At 39.6% G+C, this 20604-nt stretch overlaps 1 protein-coding gene across 1 annotated transcript in view; it reads left to right on the forward strand.

The window, feature by feature from the left end:
- Positions 1 to 16624, forward strand: part of HABP4 (hyaluronan binding protein 4) — a 35243-nt gene extending 18619 nt beyond the window's left edge. Inside the window, exons 6-8 of the mRNA XM_081523422.1 lie at positions 9475 to 9646; positions 14220 to 14405; positions 16451 to 16624. Coding sequence (XP_081379548.1) covers positions 9475 to 9646; positions 14220 to 14405; positions 16451 to 16507 — 415 coding nt within the window. The 3' untranslated portion in view covers positions 16508 to 16624. The remainder of the gene's footprint in view (positions 1 to 9474; positions 9647 to 14219; positions 14406 to 16450) is intronic.
- Positions 16625 to 20604: the final 3980 nt, after the last annotated feature.

Raw genomic sequence — 20604 nt, forward strand, 5'->3', positions numbered from 1 at the left:
GACACATAGATTAGACAACTTATTTTTTGTAGGTAGCAGAGCCAGAATTTGAACCAGATATTGTAGCACAAATGTTCATGTTAACTGTACTGAGTGGCATGTGTGTGCATGCGTGTGTGCGTGCTCTGTTGTGTCCAACTCTTTGAGAGCCTGTGGGCTGTAGCCTTCCAGGCTCCTCTGTCCATGGAATTTTCCAGACAGGAATACTGGTGTGGGTTGTCATTTCCTTCTCCAGGAGATCTTCCCAACCCAGGGATTAAACCTGCATCTCCTGCATTGACAGGTGGATTCTTTACCACTGAACCACTTGAGAAGCCCTATACTGAGTGGTAGGAAAGGTTAAGAGTGCCATTTAGATTAACTTGCTATTAAGAACTGCAAATGGGAGAAGGTGGTTCTATAAGCAGGGGAAGAGCTACCAGGATCACTGAGGATTTCCCTGTTCAGTAATATGGATCAACAACTGCCTTCTATCCTTAAAAATTATTAACCATGAGAAGGGAATGGTGAGGAAGCATTATTACAAAATATCTGCAGTGAATTATTTTGTACTTTGTTTCCAAGTATATTTGCTTAGACAATGATTATTATGTACTGAGTTTTCTTAATGCAGGCCTATACCTCTTAAAAAAATTTTATAGCAAATTTAAAAGGAACTCAAAGTTTATCATGAAATTCTCTTCCCTTTCAGTACTTTGGAAGGAAGTAGGCGGTATTATTTACATGGTAGGTTAGATCCATGTGCTGCAGTCAGGTATTCACTGAGTAAGGTTTTATGTCTAGAACCCACTTTTACTTGATTCACATTTTCACATATTCAGGTGAAAAGATAACTGCCTGAATGGAGGTTTCGACATTTGAATTGAAGATTTGTATGCTTTCTCTGTCCATATCTCAACTGTCTTCCATCTAAGCATTTTTTTTGCCCTCTTATTCCCTACGTAGCACAGAGGCTGAATGTGGGCTTTGGAGATAGAATGACTGCATGTGAAACTTGTTAGCTATGTGTTAGCTGTATGAGCTCCCTCCTTGATTTTCTTACCTGTAAAATGGAGCTGTTAATTTTATCTAACTTGTGGGATTAATTATCATAGGCAAATTAATGTAAAGCACTTTGAAGAGCATCTGGCACCTAGTAAATGTGCAGTGAATGTTAGTGTTATTACCCATTTATTTCTACATAAAGGTAACTGTTGTTAAAACAGTTTTCTATTTCTTCTGTAATTTCACTCATTTAGAAATAATATGTATTATTATCAATTTTACATATAGCATTGTTCACGTTGCAAGTCATACATTTGACACCTTATGTTTATAAGCAGTTTTGATGGAAAATTCTCTCCAAAATTTTTCTGTCATAAACCAAGAACTGTAAATATATTTGAATTACTCAAAAAAAGGGTTGTTGACTTAGAATGATAGCTGTTATGATGCTTTTATAACTGTTAGAAATATACTTGCATTAGTCCTTCCTGAAGCTGAGAATTAGCTGTATCTCTTGTTGAATATCCAGTCTTTGCTAAAATGACAGTAAAAACTGAATTCAGTGCTGATTCAAGTGGGACAATGGAATCTGCCTGTTTTGTTTGTTTGCTTAGAATGTGTTTTGTTTCTTTTTATTTTTTTTCATTTTTGGGTTCACTGGGTCTTTGTTGCTGTGCACACTTTCTCTAGTTGCAGTCATTGTGGTGCACGGGCTTCTCATTGCAGTGGCTTCCCTGTTGAGGAGTATAGTCTCTGTCTAGGTGTACAGGCTTAGTAGTTGTGGGCACATGGGCTTAGTTTCTCCATAGCATGTGAAATCTTCCTGGACCAGGGGTCAAACCTGTGTACCCCACATTGGCAGGTAGATTCCCAACCACTGGACCACCAGAAAAGTCCTAGAATTTTTTTTATAATAATTTTTGGTCAATAGACAACAAGGTTAAGAAACCTGTCCTTGGTAATTTTATACTGTTCTCAACGTGGCTTGTTGAAATGGCAGGTGATAACGGAAAATGCATACAGGGCATCTATAAGAACACCTTTGAATGAAGTGCATCTGAGTGAACAGTGTCAGGCTGATCACCTTCATGGAGGAAATCACTTGTGGCAAATGCCCTATTCTGAACTGCTCTATTTGCTTTATTTTGGGTGTCTCTTTTTCACTTCAGGCCTGCTTTTCTTACATGCTTTCTACTTTTTTGTTCTATTTCTCTATGTTTAGACATATGTTTTTAAGACAAACCAGCAAACAAAAAATACTTCCCTTGTGGTCTTAACACGGAATCCATTCTTACTGAACTTTTTGGAATTTATTAACTTCTATTAGGTTATCTTAGTTATGAAAGAATCCTCAAATTTGTAGCATCCAGTTCCACAAATTTCTTAATTCTGTCACAAGTAGGCTACAAAACCCCTCACGACTCCTTAATATTTCTTTGTTTTTAGCTCTTTTTGTTAAAAGTTATAGAAAAAAATGTATTTAAATAAGAATGGTGTATTGAAACTGCAAGTAAGCAATTGAAACTAAACTGTTACCAAATCACAGTCATTCTTGTTTCATAGATTTCTCTACCCACTTCTTCTACTCCCAGGATATATTACGTATCATCCAAAAATGTTTCAGAATAAAAAAAATAACTGGAATATCATTATGTCATCTAAAATTTTTAAGGAATTCCTTAATATCATTAAATATCTAGGCAGTTTCTGAGTTTCCCTGATTATCTTAAAATCTTTTCTTAAAACAATTTGTTTGAATTAGTATTGAAATATACATGTTAATGGGTATGTTTTTTATATATTTTGGGGCTTCCCTGGTGGCTCAGAGGTTAAAGCATCTGCCTGCAATGCAAGAGACCTGGGTTTGATCCCTGGGTTGGGTAGATCCCCTGGAGAAGGAAATGGCAACCCACTCCAGTATTCTTGCCTGGAGAATCCCATGGATGGAGGAGCCTGGTGGGCTACAGTCCACGGGGTCGCAAAGAGTCGGACGTGACTGAGCGACTTCACTTTCACTTTTTAAATATATTTTTATTAATAAAACAACATCATTGAGGTATAATCTGAATTCAATAAACAGCACATATCTAGTATATATAGTTTTACCTATGTCAAATCCATAAACAATCAAAGTAATGAGCACATCTGTCAGTCCAGAAAGTTTCTTTGTATCCCTTTGTAATCCCTCCCTCCTGCCCCTTCCGCTTAGGCAACCAGTGACCTACTTTTCTGTCATTAAAAATTAGTTTGCAATTGCTATAATTTTATAGAAATGGAATCATACAGCATGTATTCTTTTTGTATTCTTTTTTTGTCTATATTATTTACTAAGCATGCATATTTTAACATGCATCCAGATTGTTAAATCTGTCAAGAGTTTCTTCCTGTTTATTGCTGAGTGATAATCCACTTTACAGATAGACCAATATTTGCTTAACTATCTACCTGATGATGATCATTTAGATTACTTACAGTTTTTGCTATTATAAATAAAGCTGCTATAAACATTTTTGTGTGTCTTTCTGTGGATATACATTTTCATATATATCTCTTTGATTTCATCAATGATCCAATGATAGTTTAGTAGCATATTGTTTAGCTGCCACGTGTTTGTGTTTTTTAGAGTTTTTTTCTTGTAGTTTATTTCTAATCTCATATCATTGTGATCAGAAAAGATGCTTAATATGATTTCTATTTTCTTAAATTTACCAAGGCTCACCTTGTGGCCCAGCATGTGGTCAATCCTGGAGAAGGTTCCACGAGCACTTGAAAAGAATGTATAGTCTGCTGCTTTTGGATGGAATGCTCTATAAATATCAATTAAGTCAAACTTATCTAAAGTGTTGAAGAACTGGCTTTTAGTTTCATTGATCTTTGCAATTGTTTTCTTTGTCTCTGTTTCATTTATTTCTGCTTTGATCTTTATAGTTTCTTTTCTTCTACTGACTTTAGGTTTTGTTTGTTCTTCTTTCTCTAGTTGTTTTGGGTGTACGGTTAAGTTGTTTAGTTGAGATTTTTCTTGTTTCTTGACCATTCTTGTTGTTTGGACCATTGAGCTTTCATTTTCATTTGTCTGTAAGTATTTTTTTTTTTAATTTTCTCTTTGATTTCTTCAGTAATCCATTGGTTGTTTAGTAGCATATTGTTTAGCTGCCATATGTTTTTGTTTTTTACAGTTTTTTCTTGTAGTTTATTTCTAATCTCATAGCATCATGATCAGAAAAATTGGTTGATATGGTTTCAATTTTCTTAAATTTACCAAGGCCATCTTGTTACCCAGCATATGGTCAATCCTGTAGAATGTTCCATGTGCACTTGTGTAATCTGCTATTTGGGATAGAATGCTTTATAAATGGAGAAGGCAATGGCACCCCACTCCAGTACTCTTGCCTGGAAAATCCCGTGGACGGAGGAGCCTGGTAGGCTACAGTCCATGGGGTCGCTAAGAGTCGGACACGACTGAGCGACTTCACTTTCACTTTTCCCTTTCATGCACTGGAGAAGGAAATGGCAACCCACTCCAGTATTCTTGCCTGGAGAATCCCAGGGACGGCGGAGCCTGGTAGGCTGCCATCTATGGGGTCGCACAGAATCGGACATGACTGAAGCGACTTAGCAGCTTTATAAATATCAATTAAGTCCATCTGGTCTAATGTGTCATTTAAGGCCTGTGTTTCCTTATTAATTTTCTGTCTGGATGATCTGTCCATTGATGAAAGTGGGCTGTTAAAGTCCCCAACTATTATTGTAGTTTTTAAAAAATTATTGTATTATTGTCAGTTTCTCCTCTTACGGTTGTTAGTATTTGCCCTACATATTAAGGTGTTCCTATGTTTTTGGATGCATATATAATTAGAATTGTTATATCTTCTTGGATTGTTCATTTGATCATTATGTAGTGTCCTCCTCGTTTGTCTTTTGTAACAGTCTTTGTTTTGAAGTCCATTTTGTCTCATATGAGTATTGCTACTCCAGCTTTCTTTTGATTTCCATTTGTGTGGAATACCTTCTCCCATCCTCTTACTTTTAGTCCGTATGTGTCCCTAGGTCTGAGGTGGATCTCCTATAGACAGCATATATATGGGTCTTGTTTTGGAATCTACCCAACCAGTCTATGTCTTTTGGTTGGTGCATTTCATGTATTTGTATTTTGATTAATGTAATCAATAACTGCATTAGTTATCAATATGTATGTTTCTATTACCATTTTTAAAATTGTTTTGAGTATGTTTTTGTAGGTCTTTTCCATCTGTTGTGTTTCCTACATAGAGAACTTCCTTTAGCATTTATTATAAAGCTGGTTTGGTGGTGCTGAATTGTCTAACTTTTGCTTGTCTGGAAAGTCTTTTTATTTCTCTGTCAAATATGAATGAGAGCCTCACTGTGGAGAGTATTCTTGTTTGTAGGTTCTTCTCTTTCATCACTTTAAATATTTCGTGCCACTCCCTTCTAGCTTGCAGAGTTTGTGTTGAGAAATCAGCCAATAACCTTATGGGAGTTTCCTTGTATGTTATTTATCGTTTTTCCCTTGTTGCTTTCAGTATTTTATTTTTGTCTCTAATTTTTGTCAGTTTGATTACTGTGTGTCTCGGTCTGTTCCTCCTTGGGTTTATCCTGCCTGGGGCTCTCTGTGCTTCCTGGACTTGGTTGACTATTTCCTTTCCCATGTTGGGTAAGTTTTTAGCTATTATCTCTTAAAATGTTTTCTTGGGCCCTTTCTCTCTTCTCCTGGGACCCCTATAATGCAAATGTTGGTGCATTTAATGTTGTCCCAGAGGTCTCTTGGACTGTCTTCATTTCTTCTCATTCTTTTTTCTGCATTTTGTTCCACAGCAGTGATTTTCACCATTCTGACTTATAGATCACTTACCCATTTTTCTGTCTCAGTTATCCTGTTACTGATTCCTTCCAGTGTATTATTTATCTCTGTTCATTTGTTCTTTAGTTCTTCTGGGTGTTTGTTAAATATTTCTTGCATCTTCTCCATTCCTCTCCCCCTCTCCCTGAGATCCTGGATCATCTTCACTCTCATTATTCTGAATTCTTTTTCTGGAAGGTTGCTTATCTTCACCTTTATTTAGCTATTTTTTTTCCTGAGATTTTATTTTGTTCCTTCATCTGGGACATAACCCTCTGCCTTTTAATTTTTGTTTAACTTTCTGTGATTGTGGTTTTCATTTTGAAGGCTGCAGAATTATAGTTCTTCTCTCTATAAGTTAATTTTTAACAACTGTATTTAACAGTCAAATCACAAAACTCTTGAAAAAAATTTTAACAATTGGCCGTTATTACTTGGTGCAAGCCAAATCCAGCATGGCATTTTAGAGTAGTATTACATGTTTCTCTATTCTTCATATTTTTAAAAAATTTTCTTAATACTAATAGTGAGAGGCAGAGGTTTGATCAAATTCAGGTTCAACTTTTTGGTAAGATTGTTGCAAAGTTTATGAAAGGATGCTGCTTATCATTTCCTTTATCCATTGATTTATTAGGGCTGCAAATTATTGATAGTCTAATTCTATCATTCTTTCTTTATTTAAGTAGCTGGGATGATCTATGAAGAAAAACTTAACTAGAACTAGTTGGTTACAGTGAGGTATAAATTTGTTAAGGAAATGAAGGATAATAAAAGAAATATTTTACTTTTACTCATTTTCAGAATGAGTTGGCTCCCTCATATCTTTCAAAGGTGCCAGAGACTTTTTTTAAGTGTCATTATAAACTTAGAGATTTAAACATATCTGATGTGTTTCAGTCCACTGAGATTTTGTGCTTATTGGTACTTAAACTGATCCATTTTTTGACTGAACGGAGCCTCTTCAAGTTGATCCTTGATCCTTTTGGCACACATTCAGTAAACTTTGATTGCTTGCTTTCTGGTAAGACATGTTTATGACTCATCATCTGTAGTTCACGCCTCATACTGAGTCATTTTTCCAGGGAGCCAGAGTCCTTTAATAGAATATGGTATTTAGAATTGTATGGTATCACTTACACGTGGAATCTAAAATATGACACCAGTGAACTTATCTATGAAACAGAAACAGACTCACAGACATAGAGAACAGACTTGTGGTTGCCAGGGGGGAGTGGGTGTTGGGGGAGAGTAGATGGGATGGAGTCTGGAATTAGTAGATACAAACTATTTTACATAGAATGGATAAATAACAAGGTTCTACTATATAGCACAGAGAATTCAATATCCTGTGATAAACCATAATGGAAAAGAATATGAAGAAGAATGTATAACTATGTATAACTGAATCACTTTACTGTTCATTGTAAATTAACTGTAATTCCATAAAATAAACTTAAAAGATAGAATATGGTATTTAGAAACCACAGTCTAGGCACTGGGGTTACTTACTACTACTAGATTCTTTTTTTTTTTTTTTTTACTACTAGATTCTTAACTGTTTCTAGTACATTTAAGTGGATGAGCTGAGAAATACACATATACACAAACATTTTTAAGATAAAATATATTATGAGTTTATTCACTGTTTTCATTTGAAATTTAAGAGTACAAGATTTTAGCTAAAGTTTCTTACATTTGTTTTTTTTTTTCCTTCCATGCTGAAAATCCCAGTTGCCAGTAACATTGTACTATCATTTGCTATACACACGACAAATATTCATAACATTACCAACATTGTCTTCAATAACATGATTATTAAAAAGTTATATGTAGAGATGAATAATCAAATTTATATTTCAAAGCACTTTAAATAGCTTTTTTCTGATGCTTTTTTATCGCCAATGTGATAAACAATTAGGCTAATTTGATTAATCTTGCTTCCAAATTTTAGATATTGAATTTTAATTTAAATCTGTTTTACAATTATACAAAATATTTACATGTTTCCAAAGTACAATCTGTTAAGACATTCTATTTTCCAGTTAGCTTGTATCCCTGTTCTTTCCCTGGTGTATATTATAATTTTATTTTAAGAATCTGTATGTATGTATATTTGTATGTTGTATTCCTTAGGTGAATGGAAACATATATTCTACCTTGATGTTTTATCAGTATATCCAGGAGGTGCCCCATAGAAATATATGTATTTCTGATTCTTATTAGCTGCTTAGTATTCATGTTAGATGTCTATAGTTTTTCTACTAAGATCTTCTCCAGATGATTTTCGGTCATTTCCAGTATTTGAGATTACAAAATTTAATGTCTTTTTATATTTTTGCCAGTGTATATTTGGGATATGTTTTTATTTTAAATATTTATTTACTTGGCTGTGCTGGGTCTTAGTTGCTGCATGCCAGATCTTTCATCTTCATCACAGCATGTGACCTCTTAGTTGCAGCATGTGGGATCTAGTTTCCTGACCAGGGATTGAACCCCGGGCCACTTGCATAGGGAACATGGGGCCTTATCCTCTGGACCACCAGGGAAGTTGCTGGGATATATTTTCATATTAGTATTTTTCCAACATTTCATTGTGAAAATTTGCAAATACACCTGTTCCTACCACCTAAAGTGATAGAATTTACGTATTGTGAAATGTACAAAAATAAGTGTACATTCACTGTTGTGACAAATGCACTTTTTTTAGCTGTGTCATTTATTTATATTGAGTTGTAAGAGTCCTTTTTGTATTCTAGATCTAGTCCCTTATCAGATAAATGGTTTGCAAATATTTTCGCTCATTCTGTGAGTTATCCTTTCACTTTCTTGATGGTGTCCTTTTGCAGCATGAAAGTTTTCAGTTTTGGTGATGTCCAGTTTATTTACTTTTTCTTTTGATGCTTATGCTTTTGGTGTTGTATCTAAGAAGCCATTGCCTAATCCAAGGTTTATGCCTGTATTTTCTTCGGAGTTTTATACTTTTAGCTCCTATACTTATGGTATGAGGTAGAAGTTCAACTTAATTCAAAGGAGAAAGAACTTTTCAAGAACTGTTGCTGGGAAAACTTAATATCCATGTGTAAAATAATGGTCTTTGGCACCCTGGTCAAAAAAATTAATTGCTCATAAATATGAGGGCTTATTTCTAGACATTAAATTTTGTTTCATTGTTCTATATGTCTGTCTTTTTTAAGAATTCATGAATTTAAGGAGGACATTTACAAAAGAATGCATTTGTGACTCATTGTTTATACCTCTGTTCATGGTTCTCTATATATGTTTTGTCTCGATAGCTTCTCCCATTTGTTTCTACAATTATCTCATTTTGTGTGTAATGCCATATGGAAAGGGAATGCTTGGTGGTGAGTGTAATATTAATGTCACTGGAATGGTTATATTCCCATTTTTCAAAGACTGTGTTGAACACAGACAGGGAATATCTTCAGTTGGGAGTGATGGCATAAAATGATGAAAATAAGGAAGCTTATGGTTCAAAGATTTTCTTACCTTATTTAAATCTGAGATGCAGTTGTATGAAAGTACATTGAACGAATAGGGATGACTTCCTCTTTCAGAAAATAGACATTTCAGACCCATCAAAAATTATTCTTTATGATTATACTTCTTTATAGAGTTCCTGAGTTGGAAGTAGAAGAAGAAACTCAAGTTCAAGAGATGACCCTAGATGAGTGGAAAAATCTTCAAGAACAGACCAGACCAAAGCCTGAATTTAACATCCGGAAACCCGAGTCTACTGTCCCTTCCAAAGCAGTGGTGATACACAAGTCTAAATATAGAGATGATGTAAGCATGATGTTTTATATCTAGAGGTAATCTTCACTGTTACCTTATTGAAAACGAAATGGAACGTTAGTAGTTGACATTCTGGTTTCAACCTTATAGTAATCAGATGTGTCTGTTTCAACCTAAGAGTAACCATGCATGCCCAATTTTACTATATTTTTATTAACTGAAAAAAAAAATGACCCATTAATACCTGATCCAAAGCAGTTATAGTGAGCACATTTTCTGCTCACTCCAGAACCGTGTGAAGACCTTGCTTATACTGTGTGTTTTAGTTGCATTTCAATTTTGTGTCAAAAGAGAGATCCAGAATGTTTCCCTGAATGATGCCGTTTCATAGGATAACTACTAGGCATTTTTGTGATTAGATTACCTTCAGTTATGATTCTTTTTTTTTAATTCAAGTATAGTTGATTTATAATATTTTTATAGCTTCAGGTGTACAGAAAAGTGATTCAATGTTATTTTTCACAGTTCTAATTCTTTTTTTTTTATTATTTTATTTTATTTTATTTTTTATAAATTTATTTATTTTAGTTGGGGGCTAATTACTTTTCAATATTGTAATAGTTTTTGCCATACATTGACATGAATCAGCCATGGGTTTACATGTGTTCCCCTTCCTGGACCCCCCACCCACCTCCCTCCCCATCCCATCCCTCTGGGTCATCCCATTGCCCCGGCCCTGAGCCCTTGTCTCATGCATCGAACATGGAATGGTGTTCTGTTTCACATATGATAATATACATGTTTCAATGCTATTCTCCCAGAACGTCCCACCCTCACCTTCTCCCTCAGAGTCCATAAAATTGTTCTATGCATCTGTGTCTCTTATTCTGTCTCGCATATAGGGTTATCATTACCATCTTTCAAATTCCATATATATGCATTAGTATACTGTATTGGTGTTTTTCTTTCTGGCTTACTTCACTCTGTATAATGGGCTCCAGTTTCATCCATCTCGGTAGAACCAATTCAAATGTATTTTTTTAATGGCTGAGTAATATTCCATTGTGTATATGTACCACAGCTTCCTTATCCATTCGTCTGCTGATGGACATCTAGGTTGCTTCCATGTCCTGGCTATTGTAAACAGTGCTGCGATGAACATTGGGGTACACGCGTCTCTTTCAATTCTGGTTTCCTCGGTGTGTATGCCCAGCAGTGGGATTGCTGGGTCATATGGCAGTTCTATTCCCAGTTTTTTAAGGAATCTCCACACTGTTCTCCATAGTGGCTGTACTAGTTTGCATTCCCACCAACAGTGTAAGAGGGTTCCCTTTTCTCCACACCCTCTCCAGCATTTATTGCTTGTAGACTTTTGGATAGCAGCCATTCTGACTGGTGTGAAATGATACCTCATTGTGGTTTTGATTTGCATTTCTCTAATAATGAGTGATGTTGAGCATCTTTTCATGTGTTTGTTAGCCATCTCTATGTCTTCTTTGGAGAAATGTCTGTTTAGTTCTTTGGCCCATTTTTTGATTGGGTCGTTTATTTTTCTGGAATTCAGCTGCAGAAGTTGCTTGTATATTTTTGAGATTAATTGTTTGTCTGTTGCTTCGTTTGCTATTATTTTCTCCCATTCTGAAGGCTGTCTTTTCACCTTGCTTATAGTTTCCTTTGTTGTGCAAAAGCTTTTAATTTTAATTAGGTCCCATTTGTTTATTTTTGCTTTTATTTCTAATTCTTAATAAGCGTATTTAACTGAAACTAGTCGATCACTTTAAACCAGTCAGAGTTGGGTGAATCCTCTTTTGTGATATTGCAGTAGCTTTTCTCCCTCTGCAGAAATTCACCAGAGGACCCCTGAAGCCCCTCCCCCATGACAGGCACTGCTAGCATGACCACCTATCTATTTGGCATTGCTAACACATTCTTAAGATCTGATTTTACATGGTTTGTGTTCACCTATTTATTGGCGGCTTCAGCTTTGAAAATATCTTCCAGCATATGTTGATAAGGATGGTCAGAGAGTTATTTAATCACATTCTATTTGAATTCCTAAACTTAAGGGAAGGTACACTGAAGCATTGTAATTTTAAAATTTAGAGTTAGTATCATTCAGTCACAGCTATTTATCTTGATACCAGTCTCTGTGTCAGTGATGGTGGTGAGCTCTCTTCCTCTCTGCTTGATATTATTCATTGATTTTCCATTTGAAAATCAGGAGTTTTATACCATGTAGATTTGTCTGTTCCCATTTGCATTTTGTTTAGTTATATTCTTTTTATGAATAGTTTCTCTAGGGGGTCATTTATCATACTGGATTCCTTCCTACCTCCCCTTTCCGTCAGTCCAAACTCCGGGAGTCTATGTTTTGAGCTGTTTCTCTAGAAAAGGCTTTTTGTACACATAAGAGGCCAGAGCCTTATTCTCTCAGAAAGCTCTGTGAGGTCTTTTTACAAGTCTATCAGCTAGTTGGGTTGTTTTTTTTTCCCCCTATCCACTTTCTTCTTTTGTAAATAAAGTTTTGCCTAAAACAATTGTGCAGCTGACATGTTAGGTAAAAATAGAAGCTGTTCTTCTTAATCCACACCAGATTCATCTTCCCTGGCTTCTGAGAGAGGTCTCCTGGAATCTTTGAAGCAGCTGGGTTAGCTGAGTCATTGAGCTTGGTCTCAGTAAGGCACACATCTTCAGTACTTATTAACCTTATAGCATTGATGATTTTAGCCAGGAATTGTTCTTACAGAGACAGAAGCCAAATCTTGGTGTCACTACTTTGTTCTGGGTACCCTAAAGAGAACAAAAGCACTAGAATAATACCTCTTGTTTCCTTGGAGCTCTGTTCTTGGCAATGTTAAGACCTAACAGTAGCCTATGAATAGAGCAGGCCCTTAAAGCACTTTGGCCTGAAATTCGTTCACTCTACTTCCATTGCAAGCTGTTCCTTCTTAATGGGAAGTCTGCTGTGTCTCTGCTGAGGTGCCTTGACAGCCAATTGTTTTCTAAATCAGGCAGTAGTTTATTTTGCCTCTTACATTTTTTTGCGTTTATCTTGTTACCAGAGTGCAAGTGTTCCTGAATTGTTCTTTCCTTCATCTTTTTAGCTTCAAGAGTACATCTGCCTAAGGACACAAATGTTAAACATGAAGCCTGGAATAAAACATATGGCCAAAAGGGAAATACGTGCTCTGGGAAATTTGATTCCATTTGCTGGACAAGCAAATGGATGTTTAACCATATAACACTTTGGAGATTCTCATCCACAATCATTGGCCTATTTTCTGCAGGTTTATATTTCTCTGTAGGTTTATATTTTACTTACAAGTGAGAGTTTTTGTTTCATCCATTGTTTGGAATTGAAACCAAATCAAATTTGAAGATTTACTAATACAGTTTTAACAAGAGACAGAACTAATTTGACCTCTTGATTCATGTCTGACTCCTGTGACCCCATGGACTGTAACCTGCCAGGTTCCCCTGTCCATGGGATTCTCCAGGCAAGAATACTGGAGTGGGTTGCCATTTCCTTCTCCAGGGGATTTTTCCAACCCGGGAATTGAACCCGGGTCTCCTGAATTGCAGGCAGGTTCTTTACCAACTGAGCTACTACAAGGGAAGCCCCATACAATAAAATGTATATTCTCAACGAATTTTAACTAAGGCGTTTTTTAAAAAGCAGCCTTGGTAGCAACCCTTAGATAATCATACTGTTGTGTCACTCTTTCCATATATTTTGAGTCAAAATTGTTCACTGTAAATCATCCAATTTTTAACATATGGTATTTGTACAGTCAGCACCCATGTTGAAAGCAGTTTCTCCATTAAGTTTTTTTCTAGGAAGGTGAATTTTCCTTATTTATCAAAGTAGCATTTGTGAACAAAACAAAAGGCAGGAACTAAAACTTTTCAATCTCAGCAAAATACACTTAGATATACAACATTTATAGGATTTCTGTTAGTCATGTTAAATCTTACATCTTAACCTACTAAACTGATAGAAATTTGGTCTGACTTGAAGTAAGTTCAAAAATGTTTGAATTAAGACTATGAGACTACTATGTATAAAGTAGATAACTAATAAGAACCTGCTATATAGTTTAGGGAACTCTATTCAATACTCTATGATGATCTATATGGTGATAGAATCTTAAAAGAGTAGATTATGCATTGATATAGCCAACTGGGGCTTCCTTGGTGGCTCAGCAGTAAAGAATCCACCTGCAGTGCAGAAGACATGGGTTCAATCCCTGGGTCAGGAAGATCCCCTGGAGAAGGACATGGCAACCCACTCCAGTATTCTTGCCTGGAGAATCCCAAGGACAGAGGAGACTGGTGGGCTACAGTTCATTGGGTTGGAGTCAGACACGAGTTAGTGACTGAACAGCAGCAATAGCTGAATGACTTTGTTGTTACAGCAGAAACTAACCCAGTACTGTAAATCAGCTACTCCAATTAAATAAAAAAAAGAAGGCCTGTCAGTATGGGAACGTGTGGCTGCAAAATGTGCAAAACCCACGCAGCTGGAAGCATAGCAGCAGCATCATCTTCCCCGGCTCAGTCCAGTGAGTGTCCATGGAGACGGCCGTGTGTATGTTCTGTGTTTGATGCTGTAACTGTGTTTCAGATGGTAAAGGATGACTACGAAGATGATGCCCACGTTTTCCGGAAAGCGGCCAATGACATCACATCCCAGCTGGAGATTAATTTTGGTAACCTCCCTCGTCCTGGGCGTGGTGCCAGAGGTGGCACACGGGGAGGCCGGGGAAGGATCAGAAGGGCAGAAAACTATGGACCCAGAGCAGAAGTGGTGGTAAGTGTATATATCCTAAATCCTAGATGGTTTTCTGAAGTGAGAGGATGAAGATGCCCTGGGCCTACATAGTTTAATTTTGGAGGATCATCAAGTTCTGCCTGATGTAGATAGAGGACATTCTTTCTCTTCTGTCTAGTGTGGGTCTCATGTTAGAGTGTTTGGAATGGTCATCAGCATGATGGCCATCAGTTGGATACAGACCATTGTGTAGCCCTGGCTTCCAGGGTCTCCAGGGAAGTCTGTCTGCTATGATTGTACACTCAGAGCTGGAGAAAAATTCACTCATGTGCATCAGATGAGGTCCCCAGGCTTGGTATTGAATTAGATCAACTGACAGTTGCTTACTACGGTATAAGCAACCCTGTGCCCTGATGCTTTCAGAGTAGACAGAATCCTTCCAACAGCTTCAAGGCCACCCTTTCACATCAAACCATTCTTTGCCACTCTTCAGCCAACACTGCTCTACTTCTGGGACAGACAAGCTTGTTCCTTACTCCCTGGGGCCTTTCTGCTTGCTGGCCCTCCTCCCACCCCTTTGCCTGTTTACCTAGGATAGATCCTCTAACCTCCCTTCATCAGAGGAGGCTTCCAGACCAGGTCAGAGTCCTTCCTTTCTTTGAAGCATCATCTGCATTTGTAATTGTACCATCACTGGTACAGTTGTTGATCAGTATCTGCTGTCTCCAGAAGACAGACTGGTTTCCCCAGTGCCTAGTATAATATAAGCTGTACTGGACGATTCATCAGTGTTTTATGAACAAAGATACCAATACCTGTTTGGTGGGAGTCGGGCACAAGGTCCGGTGGCCAGCAGAGGCACCATGCTGTCCTTGTGAGAATGGAGCAGCCCCTTCTCTGTGGCTGGTCTTGGAAATGTTTCTTTTGCTGCCTGATCCCCTTATTCCAGAGAGCAACCCCTGGTAGGAGTCTAACTTGTTATACTTAAGCAAGAATGAAAACAAGTGTTTTTTCTGGGTAAATTTTGAGGCTAGCTTGGAAAAAGGATCCATTCTGGAAACAGAAAATATACGCCTGCCCCTTTCAAATAGCAGCTCTGCCACTGTGGTGCAGTGTGGCTATCTGGTGCAAGGGACCCTGCCACCCACCTGGGCTCTTCCAGCTCTGCACCACCCTCAGGCCCCACCCCCCTTCACAGTTGCACTATGTCAGAATCCTGTTCTTTTTGCTCATTTATTGTGGTTATCTCCAGGAGAAGTTTCTCTTCTAGAAGACATCACTTAACTGTAATGTGTGCATGGCCACCAAATTGCACTGGATGCCCCAACTGTGGGCCTCCATTCCCAGGCCATCTGTTACTGAAGTTACCAGTATGCTGCTCCTGCAGGAGCTCTGTGAGCTCCTGAGGGTAGGACTGTCTTTAATCATCCTTGTATCTCCATGTAGAAAACATTCCGTCATGTTTATTGGATGAAGGAGGGGCTAAAGGGTCCAGGTGGTGCTAGTGGTAAAGAACCCACCTGCCAATGCAGGAGACGTGAGACACGGGTTCGATCCTTGAGTTGGGAAGATCCCCTGGAGGAGGGCATGGCAACCCACTCTAGTATTCTTGCCTGGAGGACCCCATGGACAAAGGAGCCTGCTGGGCTATAGTCCATAGGGCTGCAAAGAGTCAGACACAACTGAAGTGACTTAGCATGCATGCATGCAAGGTGCAAATAAAGGGTCACAGTAAGGATTTATGGGAGTGAGGGCCGGTGCAGGGCACGGGGGAGGTAGGGTGGCAGGCACTGCCAGCCATTCTGCAGCGGGGACAGAGCGGGTCGGAGGACGGAGAAGCATGCTTATGTGCCCCCCCCCTGCAGGGTCTGTGCAGAACTTGGCTGCAGCTCAGAGCAGGGCCTCGTGTAGGATGACCCTGCTGCTCTTCTCTTCCCACTGGGCCTCTCCCTCCCTCCCTGTTTGGGCCGCTTACCCCTACTCAGTTAGCTCCTCCCTCAGAGAGTAGGTACTGTGTTTCACGTAGTTCTGCACCCAAGTGGGAATGGGTGAACTGACAGTTGGTTTCAAAACTTCTTTTTTAGATACAAGATGTTGCTCCAAACCCGGATGACCCTGAAGACTTCCCTGCTCTGTCTTGAGACAGCCCAATTTCCCTGGCAACTTAAACAGCATTGGCATACCTATGAAGAGACTTTTCTTGCTGTGGGGAAGAGAGTCAGACTCTAAGAACAATAGACGTTGCTTTTTCCCGTGTAGTTTGAACTCATTGCACTCTTTCTGGTCTGGGTGGTTTGTGGGAACAGGGATTCCTCCAGACACTAGAGAGCAGCAGTTCCGGCTAGGGGTTAGTCTGGCACTTTCCCAGGAAGGTAGATAATGGTGATTATTTTTTTATTTAATGAATTCCAAATGTAGTTCAGAAATAATGTTTAAAATTTGTACATAGAGATCGTATTGAATCCTCCACAAAAGCATGGAGAGTAAAGCAAGTTGTAAAATAGAATCTATTGAGACTACTTAGTAAGTCGTATAGATACTGGAAGGCTGTGTCCTTCAGTATTAGAGGAAATACATATAACTCGGCTATTAATTTAAAGCAGTCACAGCCTAGTTTTCAGAGACCAAGAAATTAAAATACAGTTATATTTACCATTTACTTGTAAATATTATAATCTCCTGGAATTTTTTTGGTTTTTTTGTTTAAACAATAATTTTAAATAGCTATTGTGCAGTCAGTGGTTACCACTCTGTGGCAGAGAATTAGGGAAAGTATTGGGGTTTTTCATGGTGATTTAAACTACCTCGTGGTTTCTGTGTGTATGTAACACACACATACACACATGCTTAGTGTAAATGTGTTTAGTGTTTGGGTGGTTTTTAGGATGAGTGTTAAGTATATGATTTTTAAAATCATGTTATTTAACCCACTGATCAAATGAAAAGGGGTCCAGGGAAAAGAGTGTTGCAGATTTTCTCCCTCAAAGCTAGTGTCAGAATTCAATACCTGTGTACAAAGGCTCTCTGTCCCAGACCTGGGCAAGACTTGTAAATAATACTTACTGAACACCTATATGCAGTTTTTCTCACTTGGCCCTGCACCAGTTCGAGTTCTTCTTTCTTGCCTTTGGAGCATGTTGGGGTTAGGGGTTTCCTTGGAGGTTCAAGAACTCCCTGAGTCCCATCCCACTAATCAGCAGGGCTGAGATCGGGAGGCCCATGGCAGTTCAGCTAGCTACCCACGGGTAATGCCGTGATGGTGGCTGGGGCGGAGGCAGCTGTTAACAGCCCCGGAAGCTGGGGTGACATTCTTCCCATTTTACTGAAGAAACTGGGTAACAGTCACAAACTTGTTACACAGTTGATATGTTTATGTTGGAATCTGAACCTTGGTCTCAGGATTTGTGCTTCTTTTTGCCTTGCTATACTGTCCAAGATGGCAGTTCTGAACTTGAACCCAAGTGTAAATAAAGGTTGGTATTCCCTCCTAACTTTGTGTATACAGAGTTGAATCCTTTTGGTGACACACAGGTCAAGAGGGAAGAATATGGGGAAAGACCACAGTGGAGTCATTTCACATTTTGTTGAATAATCAGAGCTGAATCCTTAGTCACATTAAGCCACTGTGGTTGACAGCCTACTTTTGAATTCTTGTTATTAATCTGAGTATTAAGGTCATCATTTTATTCCCCCTCCCCAGAAAAAGACAGTGAACGTGAGTACCCTAATCTGAGTTAAGAAGTCTTGTGAGAGTGAATGTCGTGTTCAGCCATGATAGCTGGTGCAGTGTGTCAGCAGGCTTGAGCTGTCACATTAAGTCATTCTGCCTTGCCTTGGCTTTGAAGATTGGCAAGACAGAGATCCCTTTCAAAATTCCCTTATTCCCTTTAGTGTCATGAATAACACTTGCAAAGATCCATTGTGCTAGATTTCACGTTGTATATGCAAACACTGCATCCTTCCCAAAGAGACTGAGGATTCCTGTACCACGGAGCAGTCTCAGATCTCATGGTCAGAAAAAGTTTGGTGAGGGGATGGGGATGGTTTCTGGGCCTGCAGAGGTCTTCATTTGCTCACTAGGACTACCTCTCACCAATTTGGTGGGTCTGATGAATGTCAGGCTTTTGCCATATAATTGTCCACAGTCCAGCCCCAGAGAAGACAGGGCAGAAGCACAGGGCAGGAGGAATCCACAATGTGATGTAGGGAAAATCAGGAGGGAGGATTGGGTTTGGACCTATACACAAGGCAAGGCCTTCCACAGGAGTTCCCCTGCACAACTCCTTTGAGGTGATTTGGTATAGACATGTTGTCATGAGGTGGGACATGTTTCTGGGTGATAACTTTAATACTAAGCAAATTAACCCCATCTAAGAAAACTTGTGAGCCTAACAAACCCTTTTAGAATGTGGAGGTCAAGCATATTTGAATTCCCAAGGCAGGTGTGCCAGCCCCAAGCCTTCTGACCCGGGAGCTCACTGCAGGGGCTCAGGCTGCCAGAGCAGGAGCTAGAGACGAGCTGGTGCCAGGCCCTGCAGCGAGGAGAGCCTCATCAATAGAGAGGTGTGAGCCCAGACAGGATGAGGGTTTAGTCCCTGCTTTGACCAGATGAAAACCTGACAATCTGGGAAGAAGCGGAGTCGCTGCAGAAGCTGCTGCTGGCTGGGAACCTGGTGCTGGATGGTCTGAACATCTAGCCAGGCTACTTTGAAAAATACATCTTTAGCCCAGTGTTACTGATGAACAGTTGACATTTTCATCTCATGCAAGGCTGGCCCCTCACAGAAGCCACAGCAGGCACTCCCTTTTCCAGTGCTGGGTTCTAGCGGAGGCCCTGTCCTCCCCTATTCCCTGGCTCCTCCATGCCAGCCCAGGGCATAGGCGTTTCATGGATGATGGCATTGTTTCTCCTTTGAAACCACACCATGTGTGGTGTTGGCAAGTCCCAGGGAAGAGCAGGACCCAGGTTTCAGAAACTGGGAAAGGTCAACCCTTGAAGGGAAAACAGGACTGCTACCTACTAACCTATCCAGGAGAGAGCCATGCTGCCAACAGAGGGTGGGTCTCCCTCTCAGCAGAGCATGAGCCCAGCAGGACAAGCAGAGGTCCACTTTGAGGAAAAAGTGTGCCCACTTTCCTTTTACTCTGCTGCTGCTGTCTTCAGCACCCAGAGAAGACAGGGTAGTGGGGATCACATCCTGTGAACACCTTCCAGGGTCCTGCCGCCTCACCTCCACATCCTCCCGACACCAGCCTGAAGTGAGGCACTCGGGCAGCCAGTGACACTGCCCACAGCATGTCCCAGGTGTTAAGGCTCTTAGTATTTGTGTAGTAAAGTGAGTGAGAAAGGAAGAAAGCAAGTATTGAAAATAAATCTTTATTGTTAAATACAACACAAAAGTGCAAAACTTTATTGTAACCACCACCTAAGTCAAGGAACCTATTTCCCCAGGAGGCTGTCCATGTGACCCTGCCAATCACAGCCTGCCCTCCTTTTGAAAGGAGTACTATCCTCACTTAGAGGAAGCACTGCCCAAGGAGGCAAACCTTAGTGATAAGGCTCTGCCCTTTACCTGAATGTCCTTTAAATCTGAAAGGTCCCCCTCTATCTTTGTTGCAGAACCTGGGTAACTTGAGGAAATGAGCATTTCTTGAGTAACTGCTGTGTGCTGTCTTATAATTGTCTCATCACTTGTCAGGGAACAGGAAGAGACATCCATCTTCCATGCTCCCTAGCTAGTATTTGGGCAGAATGGGATGAAAAGATGAAGGAGAAATAAGATTCGGTCCCCCTGTGTTCTTTCTACACAACCCTGAAATTTCCAGTTAATGTTACTAGTCCCTTGGGCAAAGCTGCTAAGAGAGGGTCAGAAAAGGTCAGAAGATACATGTGCCTCTGTGGGAGCCAAAGGACCACATGGGGTGTGCTCTGTGCTTAGCTACTCCCTGGGGTGAGGTGGTGCCCACGGCAATGCCACACTATGACACATTCTCCTAAAAACATTTCAAGTGCTCTTAGAAAGCTTTGGGGCTTCCCAGGTGGTGCTAGGGGTAAAGAACCCATCTGCCAGTGCAGGAGACGTAAGAGACGTGGGTTCGATCCCTGAGTCGGGAAGATCCCCTGGAGGAGGGCATGGCAACCCACTCCAGTATTCTTGCCTGGAGAATCCCATGGACAGAAGAGTCTGGCAGGCTATAGTCCATAGGGTCGCAAAGGGTTGGACATGACTGAAGCGAC

This window comes from Giraffa tippelskirchi, chromosome 1 (genome assembly GCF_054371585.1).
Source record: "Giraffa tippelskirchi isolate mGirTip1 chromosome 1, T2T-mGirTip1v1.2.pri, whole genome shotgun sequence".
In the NCBI taxonomy this organism is placed as follows: domain Eukaryota; kingdom Metazoa; phylum Chordata; class Mammalia; order Artiodactyla; family Giraffidae; genus Giraffa; species Giraffa tippelskirchi.